Source organism: Vigna umbellata, chromosome 8, assembly GCF_029865625.1.
Source record: "Vigna umbellata cultivar VRB3 chromosome 8, Vumbellata_1.0, whole genome shotgun sequence".
Classification (NCBI taxonomy): domain Eukaryota; kingdom Viridiplantae; phylum Streptophyta; class Magnoliopsida; order Fabales; family Fabaceae; genus Vigna; species Vigna umbellata.
Window position 1 is genome coordinate 34141726 of NC_142172.1, and position 20112 is coordinate 34161837.

The following is a 20112-nucleotide window of genomic DNA, read 5'->3' on the forward strand; positions in this document are numbered from 1 at the left end:
GTAAAAAGTAAATAGATCCATGGATTCGAGTATATAATTGTGTTAAATATCTGTAGTGTCTAAAAGACATATTTTACCAAAGTCATCAGTTTAAAAATCAATTACTGAAGTTTTAGTTAACAATGAGATAAAAGTGAACAGATCCATGAATTCGAGCTTTTTATATAATTGTGTTAAATATTTGTAGCCTCTAAGATACGTATTTTCCTTCAAAAATCCAGTTTAAAAATCAAAGTACGGTTTAGTTAAAGATTATATTTGGCTGATTTCAAGTTTTAAGCAACTCCAGTAGTTATGTAAACTTCTGATCAGTCCTAGTGCATTCCAACACAATCTTCAAATGAGTTATAGTAGTTAATTGAATGTTTACTGATTATAAATGTGAATAATACATGTAGAATAAGCCACAATATGGTCTTCCAAAATTCTCATTTCCAAGTAGTCTTTAAATAAAACTATATAACCAATCTTTGAAATATTGAATGTTTGTCAAGGTTCATATATTTTACTTAACGTCTAAGGATAAATTTAAAAAGTTATTTAATATTTTAAGGATTATTTAACACGTTTTTCAATACTTAAGGATATTATCTTAAATAAAATAGAAACACTTCAAGAACTAAATTAATGGTTCTCTCTCTCCCTCTCCCTCTTTCTCTCTCTCTCAGTTCTCACCCCGTGCTACATGTTTCACACTAGTCACTAAATTGGGTAATAGATGGATAATGTAGTTTATTCCGAAATTGTGCTGAACTTTCATGAAAGTATGAAGTTCATCGTTCAAGCTCATCATTTCAAGATTCCTTTTTACGAAAAGCAGTTTCTCACTGCCTCTTTTTTTCAACACTTTTGTATTGAATTTGCATTATTTTTTTATATTTTTATATATTGTTCGTTTCCCTGACATTCTTTTGCCATGTGGTCGTCAGTACTGAAATCATTATATTTAGGAAATTCGAATTTGGAAGTTGAACTATTACGAAGGCACGGGCTCAGAAATGAAGAGATATCCGATAATTGAATAACCACAATATATAATGTCTTTCAACCCACAAGCCTCTTTCCATGAACCAGAGAATCCAAATAATGGAAAGGAAGCAATGTAGAGCACACACTTCGACAGTTCAGCTTTCCCAGAATCAAATAGTAATAACTACCTAGGAAATGAGAATAACTTTACCCAGGAGAAAGGAAAAAGAAACTGACAAAAGAAATTGCTCTTCACTGCAATCTCAAATCTTCGACTCAGTACTTCCAGTATGTAGAGCAAAATGCACAAATGATCACTCTGGTGTCATACCAAGAGAAAGATAAGGTTCTCGAATACAGTAATCACGTGCAAATAGATCCTTTCTAACTTTTTTAAACTGGCCCTTCTGTTTATACATTTAAAATATAAAAATCAATGCATATAGAAAAGGAAATGTGCCCAAATATGTCAGAGCTCCAAAATCACAAAGCTCACAAGACTCTTCATGTATTGTAACAGAAGTAGTGAATCTTTTGAGAAAAACTTCACTCACGATTGCACATACTTCACAGCACATCAAAGTACAAGGAAGCTCGTGTTGGGCTGTACATGTAAATTATTTATAAGCGTAGAAGAAAATTTTACAGAAGACAAGAAAAACAAGAACACTTTATTAAACAACTGCTGTCTGCAATAATGAAAACCTAAACTATTAAAAAAAGAAAAAAAAAATTACTAGCTGTGTAACTACCCTATAAACGATTGGTGGACAAACACGTAAAAGCTTTGATTTATTTTGAGTCATCCTCCACCGGAGGATCGCAACTCCTCGAGAGCAACCTTGATCTCATTCTGCACCAATTCCAAACGCTTGGAATACACTTCCAGCTCCAAAATCTGTTGCTTCCTCCACTTCTCATCCATCACCATTTCCCCAATGCCCAAATTCAATGAACTCAAAGCCATTGGCATTTGCATTTGCAAGGAATTCAATGGAAACCCTCCTCCAACTCCAAACCCTCTTCCCCCAAAACCAAAACCACTTCCAAATCCCATGCCACCACTCACCAACTCCTTCAACACCGGCGACACGCAACTCCTCACTGTCTCTTCAATCAAACCCTGTAAGCTATGCCTATGGTTACAATTTTCATTATCTTTGTTACTATTATTGTTACTATTGCCAATACAATTACTATCCTTATTCAACGCTGAACCGTCGTGGAACTCGCGCTTCTCCGGTCGAGACCGCGACCGCTTCCGCGACAGCGACGTCTTCGCCGAATGGCTGAAATTAGGGTTGGGAATAAGATTAGGGTTAGGGTTGATTTCGTCGTCGTCTTCGACGGGGCCGGTGATTGGAGCAGTGTTGCTCCAGATCCTCCGCGAGATTTCGAAGGTGGCTCTGTCGTGAGGGCTCTTGAAGGAGAATTCCTTGCCATCGTTGATTTTGGTGAGGACGTTGCGGTACTTCTTCTTCAGCCTTCGGAGCTTCTCGACGAGCTGGTTCTTGTTGAAACCGAGTTGAAGCTTCGACTTGATCTGGTCGTAGAACAAAGCAGTGTCGTTGTGGTGAGAGGATCCTCGCTGCGCCGTGTAGTCCAGAAACCCCTGCAAGAGCCCAATTTCGTCCTCGTCCGTCCACAGACGCTGGAACAATCGCCGCGAATCGTCCAGCGCCGCCTTTTTCTCCTCGACTTGCTCCGTGCGCGGCCTCTTCGGCGAGGAATCGGCGACAACGATAGCCGTTGACGCGGTGCCGAGTGTTTGGGAGACGGCGGAAGCGGGGGCAGCCAGGGTTATGGCTGCGAGGACGGAGTGAGAGGGTTCCGTTTCTTCATCGTCTAAAACGTCGTCGTCTTCGTCATCCTCCTCTTCGTCTTCTTGAGTTTCGTCGTCGTCATCGAGATCTTCTTCAGGGAAAACGGTGTCGTTTAGATCGGATGCCATGGGCATTGAGTTGAATTTGTTAGGCGAAGGGCGTAGTGGGTGCTTTCTTTCTTGCTTTCACGGGATTTCGTTGTTTTGTTTTTAAGGTATCACTGTTTTTTCACTCACTCCCTTCCAACAACAATTAGAATGAGAATCTCGGAGCTGGTTTATTAGGTACTCGACCAACCAACTTCCCCCACTTCATTTCCTTTATTGCATAATTTGATCCCTAAATTTTTTATTTCATATTTAACATATATGCATATGAATTTTATTATACTATATTCATGTACCAAACAATTCTAATATTTTTATATGTTCATATACGCTTTTTAGTTGTGATATATATATATATATATATATATATATATATATATATATATATATATATATATATATATATATATATATATATATATATATATATATATATATGGGTTTGTTAACGTCGTACGCCTGTTTTTCAGTTGGTATATTTTTAGCAATGTGTACCGGGTTTTAATAGATAAAAATACTCTTATATATCATGGATTCTAAGTTAAGTTTTAAGGTTAAGGGTATTTTAATAATTTTCATTCTAAAAAAAAACTCTCAATTCATTCAAGATCTATTCAATTTCACCATCTTCACTAACCTCTCTAATTTCATCATCTGTTGAACCATCGTCTCTAAAAAAACCTTCCAAGCCAATTACCAATTCCTTTGAATGTCATTATGCTTTTGAAAATTAGATAAAATTATATACGGCAAAAGTTATAAAATGAAAACTCATTATAAAATCATTTTTTGTAAGAAATTGTTTAACGAGTGTTTCTGATTTTTTCCACGTCAATTACCAGTTCCTTTGATGTCATTATGCTTGTGAAAATTAGATGAGACAAAAATTATAAAATGAAAATTGGGGATTTCTTTTTATTTTAGTTTTGAGAATGAAAATTATTAAAATACTCTTAACTTTAAAACTTAGAATCCATGATATATAAGGGTATTTTTGTCTACTAAAACCCGGTACACATTGTTAAAATGTATCCACTGAAAAACAATCGTACGCTTAGCAAACCCCATATATATATATATATATATATATATATATATATATATATATATATATATATATTATCAAATTATTGATTGTTATATGTTTAATCTTCTAAATATTTCTGTTATCGTTATTCTTGTAAATTTTCTTTAAAATATTTTTTCTCCCCACTTAAATAAAGTTTCGGGTGGGTTTCTAACTTTCTATATTGCATATCTCAATAATTGTTAGAGGTAATATGACATATATGGGATGCATTGTTTTTATAATATAAATCTTTTTCAAAATAATTTGATTGAATGGAGACCGATAAGATATAGAACAAAATTTATATTTAAAGCAACGTAGATATAATAGTTTATAATTGATCGTTGGAATAAAGGAATTTGTAGTTTATCAAAACGGTGTACGTTTATTCTAAATTAAAATAAGGTTTAATAGTCTCTTTGTCACATTTCCGTTGTCTAATGTCAAATCAATCTCATTTTTAAAAATGTTTGAAATATGTTCAAAGTTACGTCAAATTTGTCTCTTTAGTTAAATATCAAACAGAGTTAATACATTAATTATGTGACACCAAATATTGACAACGTGTGAATTGATTTGTGAGTGATGACGTGTAACTGCGCATCTGCGTTTCAGAGCTTCGGATTTGTACTTGAGGTCATCCTCGAGAGAGGAAAAGTGATCGTAGAGCTCGTTCCTTCCAGAGGAGGGTGTAGCTGGTCATGAGAGAGGTTTGGCGCTGGAACTCGTCGAAGCTCGACTTAGTTTAGTGACCTTGAATTCTCAATAACTTAACCATGACTTCTATCAAATCATGTCTATGTTTCGGCCACTCCCTCTTACCGCTCCTGCCCTGCACTTTCAAGCAACATTGTTCTTCGGCTTCACTTCCCGAACCTCTTCTCCAACCTTATTCAAACAACACATCCCAAATTCCAAACCTATCCTCCGAGGAAACCACCTTAGCAGACAAACGCCACGCCGCCATCAAAGAACACAACCGCAAATACCCCACACCAAACCCCAATGCCCCTCCCCTGCACCCAACTTTACCATCCCGACCTCTCCCTTGACTTCTTCGCGCTCTCCGCTACTCACACACTCTCCCCCACCGTCGCCTGCCACGTCATTGAGAAATGCGGCGCTGTCTGCCGCGACATCACCTTCCTCCAATCCCTCGTGTTCTTCAATTGGGCCATCGCCCTTGACGGATTTCCCCCCTCGCCAGAGCCGTACAACGAGATGCTCGACCTTGCTGGAAAGCTGAGACATTTCAACCTTACGTGGCACGTGATCAACCTCATGAAGACTCACGACATCGAAATCAGCGCTCACACGTTCGCCGTTCTCGTTCGTCGCTACGTGAGGGCCGAATTACCTACAGAGGCGGTCCACGCTTTCAACCGCATGGAGGACTATGGCTGCACTCCCGATAAGGTTGGGTTTTCAATTGTGATCAGTAGCTTGTGTAAAAAAAGAAGAGCAAACGAGGCTCAATCGTTTTTTGAGAGTCTCAAGCATAAGTTTGAGCCTGATGTTTTAGTTTACACTAGTTTGGTTTATGGGTGGTGTCGTGCTGGTAACATATCTAAGGCTGAAGAGGTGTTTAATGTTATAAAAGGCTGGTAACACATTAAACAAACCAAACAAAATTTAGTTAAAAAAAACTAAATTCATGTATTTTTTAAGTTGAAGAACTAAATTATGTTAAAGTTACGAGGAGAGACTATTTCTAATTTTTTTTAAGTTGAAGAACTAAATTATGTTAAAGTTACAAGGAGAGACTATTTCTAATTTTCACTCAAAGTAAAAGACCAAAAATATATTTAATCTTTTTTTAATTATTAGAATATCACAAGTTTTAAAAAATTATAAAAATGGATAAGTTTGGTTAATATAGTAGGACTTCATTGTGAAGAGATCAAATCAACTCAACAGGACTTTTGATTCATTAAAATGAAATTGTATTAATTTAATATGATTTCATGTCAATTTAGTACAAATTTAGTTCTTTATAATTTATTTTAAAAATTTTAATTAAAATCATGTTAGTTTAACAATAATAAATTAAAGGTTTAATAACTTATGTTGTCCGTAGTTTTGCTGAATTTTGTCAATTAAGTCTCTCCTTTAAAAAATGTGTTAAATTAATTCTTACTTAGTAAATTTTGCATCAACCTCATCCCTTCCGTCCTCTGCTCTCTTTCTTTTTCTTTTGTCAGTGCTATCTTTTCATACTTTTTCAAATCCCAAAACCTTTTCATTGCACCACTACCTAATTTTCTTTCTTTCACTCTTCAAAACTTCTTATATCTTATTCTTCAGTTTTCTTTTTAATCAGTCCTTATAAATACTCTTATAATTAATGTTTTTTTTTCTATAGTAAAAATGGTTGGAAATTTTTTATCGATTAAGAATAAAATTATTTGATAATTTAAATAATCGTAAATTTTATTTTATAACTCATTTATATAATATTGAGTTAATTTTAAATATCTTTTAATATAGTATTACACGAGTATTTATCATAATAAAATTAATGATATTAAAGTTTATTAGAATGAAATTGGTTATTAATTAAGTTTAATTTTATGTTATTTGAGATCACCCAGCTATGATATTAAACATTTTTTTTTCATATTAAATATTTGACAACTTTATGTTTATTTTGTAGGATTTTTTTATATAAAAATTGTTTACAAAGTTTTATAAATTTTTTATGTTATCAAATTGTTTAAAAAATTTTATAAATTTTTTTCTCACTTCTTGTATTTTTTTAGTGAAACACCTTCACTCTCACTTTTCTTTCTGTAATTTTTCTCTCATTTTGAGTCTTCCAAATTCATCTCTATTAATTTTATAAAATAATATAAAACTTCTTCGTATATCAACAATAATATTTACATATAGAAACAAAACAAATGTATAATTAATTTAATTAAAAACGAAATATAGTTTTCATAAATAATATAAATATGAAAAATATATTCTTAACTAAAAAGGAAATCATACTACATAATCTATATCAATATTATAATTATAATTTGTTATCTTTTCCTACCTTTTAGTTCCTTTGTTATATACTAAAACTAATTGATTAAAGCTAAAAGATTTTTTTTTTAATTATACTATCCTAAATTCATTTTGTTTTTTTATTTAGTTATATTATTTCAAATTAAACCGACATACACCAATATAGTATTATTTCGTTAAGATAAATCGTTTTAATTTTAGCTATAATTTTTCATATTTCTTAAAATTTATAATAATAATAAATATTGTTATTTTTATTTAATAACTAAGTGGAATAATGAAATAACAAATTCGAGTATAATATTTAAAAGTTTTTAATTTTAGTTGAACAATTTTAATAATGCATTTAATGACAAGACGTAGTATGAAGGTAGGTTGAAAAGTGATAAAAATGTGAAGGAATGTTTTTCTACACAATTTAGAAGAAATGTCTTGAATTCCAACTTTTTTTGGTATTACAAAAGTATGAAAAGAAAACACTGACAAAAGAAAGAGAAAAGTATGTTGTGTTACAGAAGAGCATAGTAGAGAGAGAAAAAAAATTAACGTTGTTTGTGCGTATTAAGGGATGACGTTGACACAAAATTTGTTAAGTGAGGATCAATTTGATACACTTTTAAAAAAGAAAAACTTAATTGACAAAATTCTGCAAAACCAAAGACAAAATAAGCTATTAAACCTTGCATAACTTCTTCGTAATAAATTCATATCAGTTAAGCTTTAAGGATTTTCGTCTAAATGAATATAATTTGTTATATTGTTGATATATCCAATAAAGGGATATCTTTATATCATTATACGTAGGTTGAATTTAGAGAAATTATCAATCTTATTTTATGGCTTGTAATATATATATATATATATATATATATATATATATATATATATATATATATATATATATTTTATTTTTTTTTTGAAACACATGTTATTGTAAATTAAGAGTTTACAAATCAAAAAAATTCTGTTTGACAAGATTAGTTAGATTATCTTTATCTATTATGCTGAAAAAGAAAAAAAGAAGTAAAAGATCCATGTGAATACACATGAGTTAAAAACTTCTTTAGTCCAATAAATTATCATGTATTGTCTCTTTACCAGGAAAGTTGATAATAAAACTATTAGTAGAAAAAATTAAAAATTAGTCAATCTTATTTTTAAAAATAAACCCATCATATAAATTAATATTTAAATATTTAATAATTTTAATTAATACATCTGAATAATTACATATTTGTTTATTATCAACTCACAATCATTTACAAAATTATTAAAATAATTAATCAAATTAAAAGTTCACTTTCCTGTTATCCGATTAAGGAAATCAGTGTCGATTAGTCAAAATGTTTTAGTCTTTCTATAATAATAATTGTCAAATATACGATGAGATAAGAAGAAATAATTGGTCCTTACGTTTACTATTCCTCTAAGGAATCTACATTAAAATTGAAACCATTATTTTTCGGATCAACGAATTCTTATATTTATATAGCACTTGAACTCAGTTCTTGAGTTTAATACATTTTTAAAATTTGTTTTAGCAATAATGCATGCCTCCTTAGACTTAATCTCCCATGTTAGTTATGTGCCGACCCTTTCTCACTTCTCACCATATTTTGCAGGAAATGTGGGAAAACATCATCATAACTTGTCCCAAAAGTACTTTCCTTCGCTACTGGTCATTGTCTTTGGAAAAAGCTCTTACCGATTTTCATTTTTGTACTCTCTTTATATTTGTTCCTTAACCACTTGGACGTTAAAATCACTTGGTGGTCACCACCACCATTACACGCACATTCTATTACATATATCAAATTTATAAAATACCTTTTACAATTCTATTTGTTTCCGTTATTTCTTCCTTTAATGAACTATATATTATTAATCACGTAATTTTTCTAAAGTATTCTTATCACGCATTTTATTGGTTATGTAGGCAGAAAAACAAAAGATAAGTGGTGTAATTGAAAAATAAATGTCAAATAAGGAAACTGAAAGAGAAAGTCAGTACATATTTTTAGTTATAACTTTTTATTATATGTTTTCGTAAAAATATGCAGAAATTCTAAAAGAAACTAATTGAACTAAGTTTACAGAAATAACATAAGTTCTATTTAGGTAAATTGTTTGGTTTCGTTAACAACCTTAAAAGAAAAAGCTTGTCAAACTCATCATGTGTTTTTTCAGCTGAATTCGGATTATGCGGATGAGAATATACAGAAAGATATTTCTCCTCTTATTAGTGTGGATGTTATAGGCATTCATTCTATTGATAGTAAATCCACATATGCCATGAACGAACCAACGGCTACATTGATACTCTAATATGCGGAAAAAGGAAGTGTGGTGTCTCAAAAATGCTTTCTCCGTTGGTTTCTTGGTTCTTGTCTCCTTCCTCCTCCTCTTCCTCTTCCGAAGAAGAAGAAAACCTTGACATTAACACTCAGGATCACACTAAGCATCAAAACCACCAAAACTTCAATACACAAGATGATGATAATGACCAATATCTTAGCTCATGCGATGTGGATGAAATCATTCCCGTTGCTCTTGCCGTTCCCAGTGCCACCCCCGCCGTGACGGTGGCCTTTCCGGCCGACGATGACAGAAGCACGGTTCCCGGCACCACCGCCACTGCCACCACATTTGTAACACGCTCAAAAGGGCAGTGCTCCAACAAGTATTCGGGCATTGTGAGACAATATCAGAGACTGTGGACGAAGCAGGACGAGAAGGAACTGCTAAAGGGATACCTTGATTACATTAAGCAGCATGGGAGGACAACCACCACCCTCCAAAACGACGTAGCCTCGTTGTATGATCACGTGAGGCCCAAACTGAACGTCGATTTCAACAAGAATCAGCTTGTTGAGAAGCTGCGTAGACTAAAGAGGAAGCACAAGTTGGCTTTGAACAAAGGCACGGACAAGGAAGTTCCCTTTAGGAACCCCCAGGAACAGGCCATTTTCGAAATTTCAAACAAGATTTGGGGCAATGACACTGATATCCTATTAGACCAAGAGTCTTTGGATGGTGATGCGTCGGGACGCACTCCTGAAAGTCGTTACCTTGGGGGCAACGTTAAGGTGAAGGTTGATCAACTTGACAACAGTGATGAAATAGACGAGAGAGTGCCAAAGCGGTTGCGGTTAGATGATGCAGAAGATGTGAACAGAACAAATGAACATAACAATAGTGGCAGCCTGCAGGTCTTCATTGAGGAGACCATGAGGTCCTGTTTCTCCCCATTGCTGAAGGAAATGTTGGATGAAGTAAACCAAGAGCCACCTCCTGGGTTGGTGCCAATCCCATTGCCGCTATTTCCTGAGAAAGTAGACCATGGGCAATGGAGAAAACGAGGGATTTTAGAGCTGGAGGTGTATTTGAAAAGGTTGGAGTTGTTGCAGGATCAGATCAAGGCTAGATTGGAGGAATTGCGATCTAGACGGGAGGTGTATGATAAAACTTCTCCAGGATGTGCAGAAACAGCTTGTGCTTTATCCAACACCAACAACTTCAACGAATAGTAATATCTCTATCAATTCTGTAATGTTTGTGGTAAACAAGAAATTTAATTATATGTATCTTGGAATATATGGATGACAACCTTAGGTTCTTGTTCATGATAAGTTGTCATTTGTATATTCAGTGCATTATAAGCCCAATCGCCTCGTCATATGGTTTGAACAACCTTTACCTCCTCCTACGCAACTCTCCAATAATTAAATATGTCATTCATGAAGCTAACATATCTATAATCATCTGCAGCGTCTTAAGCAAACAGATCATTCATAAATTTAACATATAAACGGCCATCTGCAATGCCTTAAGCAAACAGAATGAATGAACTAATGAATGCCTTCATAAAGTTATGTAAACTTTGTATTTCTTGAATTTATGAATGTCGTTATAGTAAGAAATTGAATTTTTCCTGAACAAATGCATCTTGTGTTCACTTTTAATTAGAAAACTAAAGCAAATCAGTACAGAGTAAACTTCTCTTTTGTCTTCTCAAATACTTGTTCTGCAATAACAGCACCGCTACCATCGGCTTTTTTTATCTCTAACTGGGCCTTCTGATAGAAACCCGTTCCCCTCAGTGCATCGGCAATGAAATCATCAAATCCAATTGCTATTGCAGCTTCTGCTTTAGCTCCGTAAACCAATCTCTGTTCGATGCGAACAGAATGAACAATGCGATCATTTTAATAAAAACTACGGAAACATGTGGTGAGAGGAAAATATGAATGATGTAGCTGGCTCACCTTAATTCTTGAAAGATGAATAGCACCAAAGCACATTGGACAGGGCTCACAAGAAGCATAGATTTCACAGTCAGCAAGTTCAATTTGATTCAGCTTTTGACAAGCCTACAGATGACAGCCAATTATATAACACGAGGTCCTAAATGACGTATATTAAGAACATAAGTAGGCAAGTGATACGGAGTTTGTTTGGAGGAAAATTCTTCACGAACACTTTGGGGAGAGAAAACTAAGAGGAAAAAAAATGAAATTAATTTACCACAAGCCAAAATTAACTTATGCATAAGTTAAAAAACAGATTTTGGAGAAGCCAACAGGAAATAACTCAAAAAATTAGTTCATGCATAAACTAATTTTCACTTATGGAGAAGTTGACATCATTTTCTTTCAAATTTTTCTCTCTCCTAAGTGTTCATAAAAAAATGTTTCCATACAGACTCTTGTTCAAGGAATTAAAAAGTGGTACCGGATATAAAATAATCAAATCCCTTACATATATAACAGACTATATATATATATATATATATATATATATATATATATATATATATATATATATATATATATATATATATGCGTGTGTGTGTATGTATGTATACCGTGATGAAGGGAGTCAAGTGACCTGCTTTTAAAGTTACAGCAAACAATGTAAACTCTAAGCAACTTGAACTCACACAACCTCTTCAAGGTATCAATAGGTGTTTTGCAAAACTTCCAGAATTTGAGATTCAAGTATGTCAGAGACAGCTAGAGCAAATAATAGATTATTGTAATATAACATTAAAGAATGCTCAAACTACAAGTTATTTGTTTTGGTACTTCTATTGGGAAAGAAAAGGAAAACACTTATAACTTTCTCTTGTTTAACACGCCAGGTTATACACATCCAGCAACATGATGCCTGTTTGAACAACTTTTTGCCACACTTCATGAACGTAGGAATAGTACAATCAACCCCTCACTTAATCCGTCCCCATATTGGAAGCCAAATGGTAGATTAGAATATCAAGGTTACAATTCCCAGATATCTATTCCATCCACTACTCTTGATTCATGCTATAGACCTCAGATTTCAAAAATCAAGAAAATTTTAAATGGAAAGAATAAGAAACCTCTCTTATAGCAGTAACCTCAGCATGGGCAGTTGGATCAGTGTTTCTTAAAACCATGTTATGACAGCTTACAACTATTTCATCTTTCCGAACAACAACAGCACCAAAAGGGCCTCCATCGCCACATTCAACTCCCTTATATGCTTCTTCAACTGCCTTTGTTAGGAACTTGTGGTCTCTATCCTGCACAGCTGGTATACCGAGAGAAAATAATGTTTAGAAAAAAAAAAGAACTGAAGGGAGCTGGGGAGTAGCAACAGAAATAGTTTCATACCTTCTTGATGACCAGGAAATGCAGAAGCAACAGAAATAGTTTCATCTTTGACTTCCAAAACTATAATAAAAAAGGCAGTATCAAACAGTCAGATCCTTCCATATAGAAGCAAAATCAACAAAGAGCGTTATTATACTAAAATCTTAATGTTCAATAAGAAAAATGGACTTTACAACCGACAGCTACTGAAGAAAAAGGCGAGGTAGAAAACTGATTTGGAAAAAAAAAAATACTCATTTGTTTAGATATTATTAAAGCACACATACAAGTGAGAAGCCCGTGACTACTCCTGAGTAGCTAATTCTGTGTATTCTTCAAAAATTACAAATTAACAACGAGACTTGGGTCAATTTTTTAGTAACACTTGAGCTTATACATACACCCCACCTCTTGTATTAACTGAATTGAACACGTTTGAAATTTGGATTAGAAAAATTGGATTGTGTTTTGCCTTTGAAATTGGTTAAGTCCTGTTCCTGGCTCATAGATTATAGAAAGCAGCTTCCTTGACTAATGTAAACACTTAATCTGGTTTTATGTTATCCCGAATGAAAGGAGGATCTGTTTTTGAATTACTAAGCATGATAAGGGAAACAGAGATAGAAGCAAAAGCTTATAATCATGAAGAATCTTACCATTGGCAGTGGCATTAGAAGCAGAAGTAGAGTCGTCCATGATGGTAAGGGGATCTGAGGAAGAGAAGAAGAAAAGGAGGGAAGGAAGAGAAGAGAAGACCCAGAGAAAGGAAAGGACTAAAAAGTTAGTTTTATCATCCCATCTGTTTTGGGAGTCACCCAACTAAAACCTTACACGCAATCCAAATTTGCTTCACTAGATCGATCCATTGCTCAACTCCATCACCATTTTACACTTCTTTCCTACTTTTTTCTTTTTTTTTTCATTTCCTTTTCTGTAAATTTAGTTTTTCTTACTATCTTCCATTTTTTTTCTTATAATTATTTTCTTTATATTACAAAACGATCAATTTGTTTTCTATTTATTACGGTTTTTACATACTTATGCAGGAAACAGACGAGCTAAATAAAAAAAAAAGTTAGTTTTAGTTTTTTTCATACAAATATTTAGAAATAGGAACGAAATTAAGAAAAACGTGATACATTTGTAATTCAATTTAAATAAAAAATGACACGGGAAATGAAAAACATAATGAATATACTGGCTGATAAAAAGAAAAACACACACGTTAATAACTATTCATACACTGACCAATCAGATAAATAATTATCTTTTATTTTTTTATTTTAAATTAAATTTTAAAATTATTAAAATATCTTAGATTTAAAATTGATCTTTTTAATAGAAACTTTTTTGTAATCTAAGATTTGGAACACTTTACTAAAATATACTAACTAAAAAAATCCTTTACATAAATTTACAAACCATATATATATATATATATATATATATATATATATATATATATATAATACCTTATTTTTAAAATTTTAGACTGATATTGATCGGTTAGTTTTTTTTTTGCTTTTTCTTATTATATAACAAAAGTCAAATATTATTGAATGGATGGCCTTAATTCTTGCAAACAGAAGATCGGAAGTTATGTAATGTAAAAAACAAGCAGAAAACACTGAAAACAAAACATCAGGTGAACTAAGCAACTAGTTTCGGTAAACAAGGGATTCAACCAAAAAAAAATATACTAACGTGATTGTTTTCACTTCTTCAAGAATTCAACAAAACAAAAGCAATGAGAAATCATCAAAGGTACTCGGTCCAATTTTATTTTTTAAAATGTTAAAAATTTATTTCCCTTTGTTTGTAATTTTATACATAAATTTTAAACAATTTAAATTTATGTTATTATATATATATATATATATATATATATATATATATATATATATATTTTTAATTATAGGTTTAATACATCATTTGGTTCCTACTTTTAGAATTTTGGTTCAAACTGATCCTATCTTTTGAAAAAGTTCAGTAAGACTTCATATTTTGTTTAAAAATGTTCAATAAGGTCTTGTTAAAAACATGACGGTGCATATGTTTTTAACAGCGTCTGTGAAAAAGACCTTATTGAATATTTTTAAACAAAATATGATACCTTACTGAACTTTTTCAAGAGATCAGTTTGAACCAAACCCCCAAAGAGAGCAAATAATGTATTAAACCTTAATTATATTTAATTTCTCTCATGAATTTAAGTATATTTAATTCAATTTTTATGAATTCTTTTTATCAAAACGAAAACAAATAATTAAATATTATAATAATTTTCTGTTGTGTGTGTTTTAAAAATTGACCTTGAATTGAAAAGAGCAACTTAGGCATGGCGAATCGTGTCATGATCGAAAAAGATTTGCTTAAAATGGAAATTTAAAATGAAGTGATTTTGAAATGTTGTTGGTTGTGTTTGTGCTTTGCTTTACAAGGGAAACTGGTGTAGAAGAGGGGGCATCCACCATGAATACAAAAATTATCTATTCTTTACAACTTCGTTTTAGTAATTTACACATCTTTTCTCATCTATTTACATTCTTTTCCTTACACTCCTATCATTTACCACACTTCTTTGAATGCTTTTTCTTTTGAACTAGTAGCATAACTTGAAACCAAAAGCCAAATAGTTATAGTAAGAAACTGAAGTTTTATTGAACTTAAACTCACCCTTGTTACTTGAACATGAATATAGTAACTGTAATTAAAGTTTTATTGAACAACTGTAACTTGAGTTCATACTTGATGACATGATTAAGCAACTGAGGGCGTAACAAACTTGTGTTTGGTATTCTCAAATACTTGTTCCGCAATTACAGCAACACTACCTTCAGCCTTTTTGATCTCCAAGTTCACCTTCTCATAAAAGCTACTGTGCTTCATTGCATCAGCACTGTTACTCCCAACTCCAAGAGCCACAGCAACTTCTGCTCTAGCTGCGTAAACCACTCTCTGTACCAGTGTGAGCAGAATAAGTGTTGTGACCAATTTCATACAAACTAGACAAACATTTGGTGAAGGGAAAATATGAGTAGTGTGGCGAGGTCACCTTGAATTTGGAAAAAAGAATTGCACCATAGCACATTGGACAAGGCTCACAAGAAGCATAAATCTCACAGTCAGCAAGTTCAACTTGATTCAGCTTTCGACAAGCCTTCACATGATATCATAAGATCCAAAATGGGTTAATTATATCGAACATAATAAGTAGAAAAAGTAATATATTTTGTTTAATGGGCAAATGTTAGATTTTGTTAACTGAACCGATCTATCCCTCCCTTCCACTTTCTTTACTGTAAGCAAACCTTATATTTCTAAGTAGAAAAGCTAATATGGTTTGAGAAATGAAGCAGCAAAATACATATTGTAGATGCATGATGCCCTTTTAACAGTGAAATTCAAGACGGAAACTATAACAATTGTTAACTAAACCTCTCTTATAGCAGTAATCTCAGCATGAGCACTGGGATCAGTGTTTCTTAGAACCATGTTATGACAGCTTGCAACTATTTCATCATCTCGAACAATAACCGCGCCGAATGGACGACCATCGCCACTTTCAACTGCTTTATATGCTTCTTCAATTGCTATTGTTAGGAACTTGTTTTCTCTATCCTCTGCAGCAGCATGTTATAAGAAGACAGTGTTAACTCCAATTACATAATCAAGTGTTTCACATCATGGGACAAATTTAATGCATAACATAATCAAATCACGATCGTTTTTCCTCCATATAGTGTGTAAGTGACAATTTAACATTACATAATTGAACACACTAGCATTAACTGAAGAGGGAAAAAATTGCACAAGTGAAACAGAACTACAAGAAATTATAATTATGAATGATTTTACCACTAGAAGCAGTAGCAACATCCTCCATCACGGTATTAGGATTAGATGAGAAAGATGACACGGAAAATTGAGAGCGATCGTAGAAATCATATAGAAGAAAAGAAACGCAGAGAAACTAGACCTAGATTTTCGCTTGGAAATGCATAGTAGTCAATGACTTGTTTCTATTATTCTAATATATTTGTGGTATACTTACCCCAGAACTTAAAATATTTAAATTGGTGCTTTTTAATAATATTTGAAGCGTGTAGAACTTATTTTGTTCTTATTTAAATATTTATTGAGTTTTATTTTCCTGAAAGAACGTGTGTTTATTACTTAGGAGAACACGACTATTCTATTCTTATTCTTTGGTAATCTTTTATTTCAGATAAATATTTTATAATAATTAATTTTTAGATCAAAGTATAAATAATGTATGATTTTAGAAAATTCAACTCAGTAGAATTATGAAAATATTAACTAAGTTTAAATTATAATTTTTAGAAGGCTTAACTATACTTTTGTCTTTTTTATTGTTGACTTTGTTCATCGTGGGATTCATTATTTTTCGAATGTTTAACGTGATCCCTATTTTAGTCAATTATATTCAATTTTGGTTCATTTTCACGATGTTGTATAAATTGTTAACAGATGATGAACAATCTCCTTTCAATTGGAGGTTTTTAGTTTTTAATTAATTTTTATTTTTTTTCTTAATTTTAAAAAATTGTTTATGTGTCAAGTAAATATTACGTAGTGTCATTATCAAGTTAATAATGTAACTACGTTAGTTCTATTTTTTACATGTAGAAAAAAATCAAACATAAATATAATAAGGTTTAAACCCTCGTTTGGTCTTCGTATTTGTGTGTCAATCTCAAGTGGATCATCATTTTTTTTTCGGTCTCAGTCGGGTTCATAAACTTGTAAAAATGAGCCAATTAAGTCATCTCCGTTAAGTTATCACTGACGCCGTGTAACTGTGATGACGTGGTGCACACATATGCATACATCTTATATTACGTAGAATTTTTTATTTAATTTGTTATTAAGTCTTATACAATTGTCCAAACGCAACCTCATAGTCCTTGGCGAAAAACCTTGCACCAATCAGCTTCTTGTTACAATTTGATGGGTTGAAGTTCTTATCTCTCTCACACTCACCTTTCCCGCGATACATCCGGCAGCAAGAAGATCACACTGCTCTGCCCAATTACACAGGAAATCAAACTATACCCCTTTATAGTACCAACAATGATATAATCATTAAGAAAATAAAAGGAAAATGACAAGGGAAAAGAAAGAAGAAATATGTTTATTTCCAATCCCTTAATAACCCCAACAAATCTTTCAAATTGAATGATGAATTCACTCATGGAGTTCTCTTGCTTCAGAGCCAACAACGATTCAAAAGGCAACGGAGGGAGTAAGAGAGACATTGTTGAGTCGCTTGAGTACCAAAATCAGAGCCTGAGTACCCAAATATTTCACCATGAGCCTTAAGCGACAAATAAAGCTATTGAGCAAGAGCCAAACCAGGCAAAGCAATCCCCATATTCTGACATTCATTCAGACAAATCCCCAAATCTTTAACAAAGTGGTTCACGAAAAATCCCGCTTCAAAATCCCTCTTTAAGATCCTCTTTCCTTACAAGTCCAGCGACTTCGAACCGATCGCGCTGGTGAAAATCGCCTCCAGGTACAACCTACATCCAACCTCGCCTTGTGCGCGTACACCATTCCCTCCACCAGCCCTACCATCGTCGACGCTATCGTCACCTGATTCGCCAATTTCGCAAATTGCCCCTTCCCACTCCCTCCCATGTAGTTCACTTTCCCCATCACTGAAAACAAGGGTTCCAGATTCTTCACTGCCGATTCCTCCCCGCCGGCAAAAATCGCTAAGGTTTAGTTCTTCGTGCCTCGGTCGCTGCTGGAGACGGGGGCGTCGATGGAGTGACAGCCTTTGCCCGCGACTGGTTGCTCCTACTGTTGTTCACTTTCAGTCTTGGAAGGTTTACAACAGTTAATAAGTAAATTGGGCACTAGCTCCTTTTCTAGAAAGGATATGTACACTGAGACAGCAGCATCGAGAAAAATCAGATGATAAAATTTCTTCAACTGGTTCGTGTTCTTCATAAGTTTGGGGACTCTGACAGCAGTTATCATTCTGGTGTACATTCAAGATCACATAGGGAGACGGCGGTTGCCGGAATCAGGGTCTAAAGGGATCGACGACGCGACGGTGACGATGGATTAATGAGTCGCAACGACAGCATGAAGAAGGAACTAATTAGGTTTTCATTTTTACACAGACAAACGTCAAAACTGGCGTCATTTAATAGCTCATTTAAAATGGTAGGTATCATACAATTAAATAATATAACATAAAGACCACATCATATAACACTTTTACAAAACATAATAATAAGTTAAATAACAAATTCCACGTAATATAACATATAAGCAAAGTTAGACGGCGTCAGTAATAACTTAACGAAGAGGGCTTAATTGACTCATTTTTATAAGTTTATGCACCCGATTGAGACAAAAAAAAAATGATGACCCACTTGAGATTGATACACAAATACGAGGACCAAACGAGGGTTTTAACCATATAATAACTATATTCCAATAATATACTCTTAGAGTTGGTTTAAAAATAACAAAATAAAATTCTTCTAATTTTAAAAATAATAAAGAATTTTCCTTCTAATTTAAAAATAATGAAGAATTTTCTTTATAATTTTAAAAATATTAAAAAAAATTCTCTTCTAGTTTTAAAAAATAATGAATACTTTTCTTTCTAATTTTAAAAATAATGAAGAATTTTCCTTTTATTTTTAAAAATAATGAGAAAAATAAGTTTAAAAATAATGAAAAAATTTCCTTCTAATTTTAAAAATAATAAAGAATTTTCTTTCTAAAATTTAAAAGTGAGACTAAATTGAATAAAGTTAACGAAATTTGAAACTAAATTGAACAAAATTAACAACAATTGAAACTGAATTGAATGTAAGACACTGACACATTGCATCACGTGCCATAGATACTGACTTGACACGTGACATTATACTGGCTTGACACATGGAACTAATACTAACTTGACACGTGACACAATATTAACTTGACACGTGAACAACTTTTTTAAAGTTAAGAAAAAAATTAAAATAAATTAATAAAAAAAATACGATCTGACACATAACATACTTGATTTATCTTCTGTTAACCAATTAAACGGTATCATGAAAAAAAATCACATTTAATATAATTTATTAAAATAGTGACTACATTGAACATTTAAAAAAAAAGTTCTACATGAACAAAATTAATAAAAAAAAAACCAAAAGAGTATTTAAGTGTTTTTAAAATGAGTAAAATGACCAAACAATATAACTCATTTTATTAGAGTATTTAGGTAATATATGAGAGGTATTAGTTTCTAGTGAACGTTTAAGGATTAAGAGCAATTAAGTGTCAAACTTTAGAATTGAAGTAATAATTCAAGTAATGGGAGCTAACTGTTTGTGTTCTTATTTTACTTGTGGTTGTGTTGGTGTTGTAAGAAGAGTTATTTTTGTTTATTTATGTATGTGATCATGATTGGCTAAGATTGAACATTTAATCATATGTGGTGATTTGTTTTATTTGTTAGATATTAT

The 20112-nt window shown here is 32.6% G+C and overlaps 5 protein-coding genes and 1 pseudogene across 5 annotated transcripts; 2 read left to right on the forward strand and 4 right to left on the reverse strand.

Moving 5' to 3' along the window:
- Nucleotides 1–1623: 1623 nt before the first annotated feature.
- Nucleotides 1624–3090, reverse strand: LOC124828390 (putative transcription factor At3g04930). The gene has a single exon (XM_047301677.2). It carries the CDS (start codon nucleotides 2924–2926, stop codon nucleotides 1772–1774), a length of 1155 nt encoding a protein of 384 aa, XP_047157633.1. The 5' UTR covers nucleotides 2927–3090; the 3' UTR covers nucleotides 1624–1771.
- A 1473-nt stretch (nucleotides 3091–4563) lies between these two features.
- Nucleotides 4564–5576, forward strand: LOC124828377 (pentatricopeptide repeat-containing protein At1g20300, mitochondrial-like). Its single transcript, XM_047301663.2, is given in 2 exon segments — nucleotides 4564–5001; nucleotides 5003–5576. Coding segments are annotated over 2 exon segments (831 nt in total). The 5' UTR covers nucleotides 4564–4744.
- Nucleotides 5577–9083: 3507 nt separating this feature from the next.
- LOC124828388 (putative transcription factor At5g28040) lies at nucleotides 9084–10687 on the forward strand. Its single transcript, XM_047301675.2, has one exon. It carries the CDS (start codon nucleotides 9338–9340, stop codon nucleotides 10505–10507), a length of 1170 nt encoding a protein of 389 aa, XP_047157631.1. The 5' UTR covers nucleotides 9084–9337; the 3' UTR covers nucleotides 10508–10687.
- A 149-nt stretch (nucleotides 10688–10836) lies between these two features.
- On the reverse strand, nucleotides 10837–13443 carry LOC124828389 (guanosine deaminase-like). Its single transcript, XM_047301676.2, has 5 exons — nucleotides 13267–13443; nucleotides 12632–12691; nucleotides 12358–12548; nucleotides 11246–11350; nucleotides 10837–11149 (listed from the first exon to the last, which is right to left on the reverse strand). Exons 1-5 carry the CDS (start codon nucleotides 13304–13306, stop codon nucleotides 10961–10963), a joined length of 585 nt encoding a protein of 194 aa, XP_047157632.1. The 5' UTR covers nucleotides 13307–13443; the 3' UTR covers nucleotides 10837–10960.
- A 1803-nt stretch (nucleotides 13444–15246) lies between these two features.
- LOC124828396 (guanosine deaminase-like) lies at nucleotides 15247–16637 on the reverse strand. The gene is made up of 4 exons (XM_047301682.2): nucleotides 16469–16637; nucleotides 16049–16233; nucleotides 15666–15770; nucleotides 15247–15568 (listed from the first exon to the last, which is right to left on the reverse strand). Exons 1-4 carry the CDS (start codon nucleotides 16494–16496, stop codon nucleotides 15371–15373), a joined length of 516 nt encoding a protein of 171 aa, XP_047157638.1. The 5' UTR covers nucleotides 16497–16637; the 3' UTR covers nucleotides 15247–15370.
- Nucleotides 16638–17857: 1220 nt separating this feature from the next.
- On the reverse strand, nucleotides 17858–18619 carry LOC124828375 (putative 3-hydroxyisobutyrate dehydrogenase-like 1, mitochondrial pseudogene; annotated as a pseudogene).
- Between the last annotated feature and the right edge of the window lie 1493 nt (nucleotides 18620–20112).